At 51.9% G+C, this 8,882-nt stretch overlaps 1 protein-coding gene across 1 annotated transcript; it reads left to right on the forward strand.

Annotated features, from left to right (window-relative positions):
• The first annotated feature begins 3,804 nt into the window (after nt 1-3,804).
• On the forward strand, nt 3,805-6,150 carry SFN (stratifin). Its single transcript, XM_034753736.1, has one exon. The coding sequence runs from the start codon at nt 4,774-4,776 to the stop codon at nt 5,512-5,514; it is 741 nt and encodes a 246-aa protein (XP_034609627.1). The 5' UTR covers nt 3,805-4,773; the 3' UTR covers nt 5,515-6,150.
• The last annotated feature ends 2,732 nt before the right edge of the window (nt 6,151-8,882 follow it).

The raw sequence follows: 8,882 nt of genomic DNA on the forward strand, positions 1-8,882 counted from the left end.
GCTAGCAGAACTCTGCCTCAAGCCTCACATGTGAGAGCTGCTGAAGTGAGTGCACAAGACAGGAGGAGGAGGCAGGTGGTGATCCATGGCCCTGCAACAAGACATGGAGACTGGCATCTAGCCTCTGCTGAAGCTACTTAGTAGGCCTCCCTTGGTAAGAGCTCGTTTTATATGATACTGCTTCAGACTCATGTGCATTTAAACCAGACCTACTGGCTGGAGGCAACTCCAGGGGCCTTATTCCTCACAGCTGCCCCACAGGCAGGGCAGAGTCCGCCCTAGCAGCATGAGGATGCAATGGGCTGTCCTCTCACACAGCTGCAGTCGGGGTGAGCTGGCTACCGAGAAACAAACCAGGGTTGAGAGCAGTGTTTGAAGTTGTGCTTAAAACATTTACGACAGATGTGACCAGGGATGGAAAACTGTAGACTGCTGAGACTGGCGCTGGCTTTGTACTTCATACAGCACCAGGCCTCCCAAGGTCCGTCTGTGCCGTTGGCCTTCCCACCGTGGAGTAGAATGAGTAGATGGGAAGAATTGTTTAAAAAAAACCTCACCCAGCTGCATCAGTGCTCTAACAGCTTTGCAAATGTAAATGGATTTAGTGCTCAGAGTGTGAGTTTGCTGCAAGCCCCACAGAAAGGACAAGTGCCACAGCCTGTAGGTCACAATCTGTAATATTGGGAAATGCATATACCCCAACCTCTTGCAGATTCGAGGTCGGTTAGTTTGTTTGGCCTTTGGTCCTGATGCAGCTGCCTTCAGATAAGGTTCGTGTAGTGCTGTCCTCACCAAGGGCATGCCACCAGTCTGGTCCGTGCACTTCAACTGCAGACAATTTAAAATGGAAGCCGCTCAGCCGATCTTGGCACAGGCAGCACTGGTGGCCTACACACAGCGACTCGGTGTATGCACTGGGCAAACCAAGGGAGATCGTTGGGTGATTGCTTCCATTTGGTGACCAGTATTAAAAAAACAAGCAAAGATTCCGTCTGGAACTAGGCTGTCACTTTCCCGGTAACAGACTGGCAGAGCCTTCACCCTGCCAGGAACAGAAATGGTGGGATAATTCAGGGACACATTGAGATCTACTGCTGAAACGTGCTACATAAGGGCTATTAATTCACCACTCGGGCTGGGAATGGAGAGAGTTTTAACAAGTTTGACACACAGGTGGGGCTAGTTTCCTCTCAAGGATAGAGGCGGAGGAATCTCCTTCCTTAGAGGTGTTTAAGGTCAGGCTTGACAAAGCCCTGGCTGGGATGATTTAGTTGGGGATTGGTCTTGCTTTGAGCAGGGGGTTGGACTAGATACCTCCTGAGGTCCCTTCCAACCCTGATATTCTATGATTCTAGGCCGGCCCTAAAGACAAAGACTGCGCTTGGCTCCTATCTGAAGACAGCAGCCCCACCACTGTACAGTGGAGTTCAGTGGCTGGATGGATCAACAATTCCATTTCCTGGGGGGATGAATAGTTTGTCCCTTGGAATGTTCTGTGGGGAGGGAACAAGGATTTTCAAAGCTAGGGGAGGATGATACGAAGGAGCGCTCACCGAGAGCATGTTAGCACTCCTAGGAGGTGACAGCGGAGAGCCGAAGAGGATGGCCAGCTGCCCATGGAAGCCGGTAGTCTTGTGGGGCTTGCCCAGGGTGTCCCCCAGCCTCAGGTACTCAGTGGTACAGATTCAGGCACCAGCCTGTAGTTGTCCAAACTGGGGTCTGATCCCGGTGCCAGCATTAATACCCACGGCTTGTAGACTTCTGGCTGCTTTCAGAGAGATCACAGGGGCCCAGAACTGAGGTCTCAGGTAGAGCAGGACTCTGCCAGCACCACGGCTGGGGCATTGGGTTGAGCGCTGACAAAGCAGAACCACCACCATTCCCTGCAGCATCTAAGCTCCCAGCCCAGCCTTACTGAAATCCCAAGATCTGATGAGTATTAGGCTGCCAGAGTCCTAGCTTAGTGTTAATGTTGAATATAAACACTTGGCCTCAGCTAGGAAGTAGCCTCTGTGGCCACAGGCTCCGGTGGAGCCAGGTGAGAGGCCAGTGGCTAGAGCACTAGGCTGGAACGTGGGAGACTGGGTTCGAGTCCTTGCTCTGTGACGGGCTTCCGGCGTGACCTGGGGCAAGTCACGTGCAGTTGGATTTTCAAAAGCACTGTTGAAAATGGCACTAGTCTCTGTCCCTCAGCTTCCCCTCTATAAAATGGAGATAACAGTACTTCCCCATGGCACATCAGTGGTGTGAAGATGGGGACAATTGTGTGTGAGGTGCTCAGATACGATGGTAATAGGGGCCAGATATGTACCTTAGTTAGCTAGAGCGTCCACCATGCAGTGTTAATCCCATCTCTAGGCTCAGGAAAGTTAGTTTCAAGCCTCAGGGGTGGGTTTTCCTCAGCCCTTAAAAACCAGCATGAGAGCAAGAGCCACCGTGGGCCATGCTATTCCCATCTGGCTTCGCTCAGCAGGGACAGGGACCTTCTGCAGCGAAGGGCTCACACGTCAGCTGGAGGAGACACTCCGCTGCTGTTTGCACAGATGAGTAAACCAGTGAGTCATGCAGCTATAATAATTTACCTGCAAACTGGGACAGCTGAGTTACTGACCCCACCCTCCCCTCCCCATGCTACACCAGCTGTATCCATATAGCAGATAAGGTGAGCGATTAAGGCAGGTTTCAGAGCAGGGAATTTGTCATGAAGCCTTCAGGCAGCATCAGACAGAGAAGGAGTCAGCTCCTGGCAAGTGGGAACAGGCTTAATCAGTTTGAGAGTGAAACTTCAGTGTAACATGAGAGACAGATTCTAATCGGAGTAGCTAATTACAAAGCAGCCAAGCAATCGCAGAAATTGTTTTTCAAGCATCTTCAATGTAATCAAAAAGAAGAATGAGCAATAAATGGAGAAAGGCCTGGTTTGACAATCGGATGGAGGATACAATACAGGACAGCTTTTATTTCACAAAGAGATGTCTGTGTCCCAAGTACACCCTTTCAACAGCCACAAGTCCCCTCCTGTGTTTAGATCTGAGCTGTGTTCCCTGCCTCTCGCATGATGGAAAGTATCCATGCTGTTAGGAAGTGGCTTTAGAAGCTCTTATTTTAAAGCAAAACTTCTGTTTCATTGATGTTTATAGTGGGGAATGGTGCTGCCTCTCATCTGAGGCATTTAACGTCAAGTCACACGAGTACACCATCCTGAAATGGGTGGGGCTACTTTAAACATTACTGTCCCCCACCCTCCCATGGTCAGTCCGACTCTCGGACATGCTTCCAGAGAGTGGTGTGCAACTAGGGTGACCAGATGTCCCGATTTTATAGGGACAGTCCAGATTTTTGGGTCTTTTTCTTATATAGGCTCCTATTACCCCCCACCCCCTGTCCCAATTTTTCACGCTTGCTGTCTGGTCACCCTATGTGCAACCAACTTGGACAATAGCATTATGTTCTCTCTGACACTAATCTCCCTCAAGGCAAAGTGGCAGAGGTGATTTAAAAATGAATTTAGCAGTCGTGGAAGTTTTCCCCACCAGCACCTAAGACAGGCAGTGCAGGCTTGTTTAACCACGCATTGCCAGCCTGTTCCTTTGCTCAGTAGACAGCTTTGGGTTGTACAGACGCAAGTAGAAAGTGGCTTCTTTCTTACGCCTTCCTCGTTGCCCATAAACATATGCCTAGGGAAATAGAGGTCAGCTCTCATGCATATGGTTCAATTTTAACGGAAGTAAGAGAACTTCAATTTGAGGTATGATTTGAGCATAAGATTAGGAGCCAGAAATTCCTTGATTCTAATCTCACTCCTTTACAAAAGAAAGAAAAAAAACAACCCCCCCCCTAAACTTCTGTGGATTTGGACAAATCCTTTCTCCTCTCTGCCTTGGTTCCCGAGCTGTACAATGGGGATAAATACGGGGCCTTGCGGAATTGAAGAGCCCTGTAGACCTGCCAGCATTTTGGAACAGAAACAGCATTTTCAGAACTCTGCCCCATAAAGCTGGAGCTGCTTGGCCACCTTTGGTTTAGGAGCTTGTTCACTGCCTCTTGCCACTTCTGCCACCGGGTTTCCCTGCGCGGCACCGCTGAGGACAGTAGTGGGGTGAAGAGCTGCATCTGAAATCTCCCAGCATTTATGTCAAGCTTCAAACGATAAAATGTTTGAGAGATTCTGGAAGGTGAGTTTAGGGCTGTTGGAAGCTGCAGGATCAGCCACCCCAGGGCTTGATGGCCTCTATCGGGCCAGAGAGCAGGGACAGCAGCAGTGGGACAAGATTCCCCTACACACCCTGGCAGGGAGCCTAACTCCGATCAGGTGGCGCCTCCTCTAGCTCACCCTCCATGGCCTAGCACGTCGTTGGCTGCCAAAAAGGGGGCCAATTATGACAGCGAGAAGAGTCAGCCATGCAAACTGGAACCAAACAGCAAGACCTCTGCTCCGAGTACCAGCCTCCTGCCCAGCAGGTCTCAGGGAGGGGGCCTTGCATTAAGGTGGATTTCTCTGACATTGGCTAGTGCATAATCCGTTTAGCTCCAAGGTGAATATCTGCATTTTCCTTTTAAGGAGAGCACCGTCTGGGAGGAAGTGGGGGGGAGGGGTTCATTGAGAGCTTCTCTGCCACGCCTAGTCGTTGCTCCAGGCTGAGACGCCAAGCCAAAAGCCGATCCCGTCAGCAGAGCTGAACAGAGACTCGGAAGGCTCCCAGGGTGACTGCCTGCTCCTTTTCGAACCAGCCTCCTTGCAAAGCGGTCTCCTTTCCACCAGCGCTCCCAGCCATGGCGAGAAACCACCAGGTGCAAAAAGCCAAGCTGGCCGAGCAGGCCGAGCGTTACGAGGACATGGCTGATTTCATGAAGGCAGTGGTGGAGCACGGGGATGAGCTCTCCAATGAGGAGCGCAACCTCCTCTCTGTTGCCTATAAGAACGTGGTGGGATGCCAGAGGTCCGCCTGGAGGGTCATCTCCAGCATCGAGCACAAGACTGAAGAGGGTGATGACAAAGCGCAGCTGGTGAACGAATACCGGGAGAAGGTGGAGGGGGAGCTGAAGGACGTCTGCAACATTGTCCTGGGGCTGCTGGACAAGTATCTCATTAAGAAAGCCAGCGACGCAGAGAGCAAAGTCTTCTACCTGAAGATGAAGGGAGACTACTTCCGATACCTGGCCGAGGTAGCCACCGGGGATGAGCGCAAGGAGACCATAGAAAATGCTCAAAAAGCTTACCAGGAAGCAATGGACATCAGCAAGAAGGAGATGCAGCCCACGAACCCCATCCGCCTGGGGCTTGCCCTCAACTTCTCCGTCTTCCACTACGAGATCGCCAACGCCCCAGAGCAGGCCATCACGCTGGCCAAAACCACGTTTGATGAAGCCATGGGAGACCTGCACACGCTCAGTGAAGACTCGTACAAGGACAGCACCCTCATCATGCAGCTGCTCAGGGACAACCTTACGTTATGGACGGCAGAGTGCGCGGGAGAAGACGGTGGAGAAGCCGGGGAAGAGCCTAAGAACTGAACTGCAGCCCACCAAGCAATGGTCACTCTCCCTGTCCCTCCTCCTTTTTTGTAAGACACGTCTCGGCTCCCAAACGCTCTGCCTGGATTCCAACAGCAAAGGGGACTGACTGGTCTGTGCGTATGGTATTCACACGTATATCTTGCCTTTTCTCATGGCAGCTTTGAGACAATTCCCCCTTCCCTGACCCTCCCCCCCCCCTCCTTCCACATTTCTTGTGATCTTCCTGCTGGGGTGGTTACTGCTGTGGAAGGGCACTAATAGCTTCACACAGACTTGGGTGTCCCACCCATTATCAGTAACACCAGGGGTTCCTGACCGCCCCCCAGCACTGGGGCCTGCGGGTGCCTCCTGGCATCTAACATTTAAAAAGGGGAAGCTGAGTTTGGTTTTCGGGGTAAAGATACCAAAACCTAGTCGATCGCCGCTAGAGAGTGCGCTCTCCTTTGCTTTCTGTAGTGACTTATTCTGCAGGGTTCCTCTACGACCTCCTGGGTATTCCTTGAGTCAGTAGGAGGCTGGAGGTTTTGGGCCATGGGGGGGTTCTTTGTAGTGGGTTAAGAATGACAAACTTGAGGTGCCTCCTGTATTTGTGTATTGCCAAAGCCACTGCCTGCCTGTCCCTCTCCAATAAAACTGCACTTACACTCCTGCCTTTGTAGTCCTCGGAGTCACTTCTTTACTGCATCCCGGTGCACGGTGCGGCCCTGCCGGGGCACGGCCAGCGCTGCCTGGCACACCGCAAAGCATGCGTTTCCAATGCACTGGAAGGGGAGAGGGAGTTCCTGGCGTGCTCAAGTCGAAGCAGGGAGTGAGCGCGGTACTTTTCCAGGCAGGTTCATGCACACCAGGCTGCCTGTAGTCGCTCTGTGCATGAATGCTGGACCTGAGCAGAGGAGCTAGACTGCAGTTAGCCTTGTGAGCAAGTTGTGCCCACAGAGAGACCAACATGATGTGAGACCTGGTGACCTTTGGTAAGTGATAGAAATAGGTGGGGTGGAGGAGCAGAAGCTTTCCCAGGGGAGAGGGACTCCGAATGGCTCATGAATGGGTAAGCAGGATCCCCTCACCCTCCTGAAGGGAACAGCATCAGTGACCCTTCTTCAGGCCATCTCCAGCGCCAGGTGGCATGACACCACCACCCCCCCCGCCCCAGCTGCTGCCAATAATACTGGTTTTAAAAAACAGCCACTATTCTGTGTATTCCTGCAACTAAAACCCACAGGGCACTAACCGTCACATCCAGCTCTGCTCGCAGCGTAGGAGCTAGTCAGCCCCCACACCTTGGTACGGTCCTTCTCTGCATAGCAAGCCCACATGCCTATGACTCCAATTCACTTCCAGAGATGCAGGGCTTGTCTACATGAGTTAGTGGCACTGGCCCAACTAAAGTGGTTATTTAAAACGGATGTAGTTTAATGGTGGCAAACCCCTGTAGTGGGGACATTTATATTGGGTAAAAAACAGGCTTAGTTGGGTTTAAGCGTAAATGAATTAGGATGCCGTTTAAATTAAGCTGAAATCAGCTGCTCAAACCGAAAGGAGGGTGACCAGAGGGGTTTGCCCCGTGTAACTAACTCAGAAAACCCACACGGGTGCAACTTGTACGTAGAAAAGTTCTTGAGAAGATCTTGCAACTGGGAGCCTTTAGGGTCCTCCCCAGGGCTGATCCTGACCAGCCTACACGTAAGTAAACACAGCTTACTCTGTCTACACCAGGTGCTAAGTTCCGTGTCAGGGCGTGTTGGGCAGCACAGTTTACCGAGCCGTTTTCCTCACCCAGATGTGGGCGACTTCAGGATTTCACAGGGGAGCAGCTGCTAAACTGCTCCAGGATTTGTCAATGCTGGCACAAAATGTCCCCATTTGTCAGCCGTATGAACGTGCCGTAGGCTCACGAGCAAGTGGAAGGTCACAAGGGTCCAGTCTTAGGCATCCTTCAGTAACAGCATTAAAGAAGGAGCTGTTGAAGTGTGTTCATTTGTGTTTGCAGACAGCAGTGGGGTGGACACTAGCTGGGGATGTTTGGATTTCAGGGACCATAAGCAGGGGCTTGTTTGCTCACAGAATGAGCTGATGTTAATGACAACGAGCTCCCATAGCGGTCAGGATCACTAGCACTCAGGACCCCACAGGGCCTTACGCACGGGCACCTTCACACCTCTGGAGCGGAAGGCAGGATGCGTTTAGCAGCGCACAGCAACAGCCTAGGATGGAAGACAAATACTGCATCCAGTTGGCAATGCAAGGGGAACGGAGGGAGGCTGAATGCAGTGAGTAGCGCCATGAGGAGAACGTGCCATGGCAGCTTTAATGACCATGAGTGAGCAGGACCTCTGGTTTACTCCAAGCAGCCTGCGGTAGCTTTATTCTAGGCTGAAAGCTAGAGAGCCTTTATTCTAGGCTAATAACTAGAGAGCCCACTTTTAAACTGTTCTGCTTTTCATTAAAGACCACCGGTAGAGCCCGAGAACCATTACCTCAATGAGGGGTCAATCAGAGAGAGGTAAATCAGACTCAAGCCTAGCGTCACCAAGACATCATATGGGTGACATCCGTGGCGGCGCCATGGGCCCGACGGGAAGGGGGTGCTGACAGAGTAGGATTTCCACGCAGCACTCTCCTTGCAGTGCCAGCTTCCAGAGTCCTCAGCTAGAGAGGAAAGGAACATTTGGGACTTGGATTCCTTGGGCTGCAAACCTACATAAGACACGGCGGAGCCGAGGGGCTTCTGGGGAGGATGCACAGAAGGCCAGGAAAACTCAGCAGTTATTAACCTGGCACTTTTCCAGCGCATGCCTTTGGAGAATGGGTGTAGCTGACAGACTGTACTGAGTTCAGCTTTTGCCCTACACTAGTTTCAACTTGACAAATCATTACCATAAAAGAGAGTCATGCCACCTTGGGCTATGAGCTCATCGGCTCAAGCAACGCAGAGCTGGGCGGGGCCGGCATTTGGATGGGAAACCAGGCTGCTGGAAGATAGTGGCGGTGGTGAGTCAATAGGCCCTGCCCACACTAGCCTTTCTGTAGATCTCCCACCATCACTAGTCCCGGTGAGAGCGCCAGTGGAGCCAGAGCGCAGGCGGCGACGGGCATTGTGTCACCTTGGCACGTAGGGCTGTTTGAGCAGGGTTAGACAGCACGGGTCTGTCTACACACGAGCTGCATTGATGATAGAGAGAGTCAGTGCAGAACCTGACGTCCTGGGCTGCTGGAGGCTCCATCTTTCAGAGGAGACAAATACCTAGCTCCTGGACACTTGTGGTCATTGAGGTTTGCTGAGTTGCCTCTGAGATCTGGCTGCCCGGCACCCATTAAAGTTAGTAAGAATTTGGGGTCTAAATCCCTACCGAGGCTGTGAAAGT

This window comes from Trachemys scripta, chromosome 20, assembly GCF_013100865.1.
Source record: "Trachemys scripta elegans isolate TJP31775 chromosome 20, CAS_Tse_1.0, whole genome shotgun sequence".
Taxonomy (NCBI): Eukaryota; Metazoa; Chordata; order Testudines; family Emydidae; genus Trachemys; species Trachemys scripta.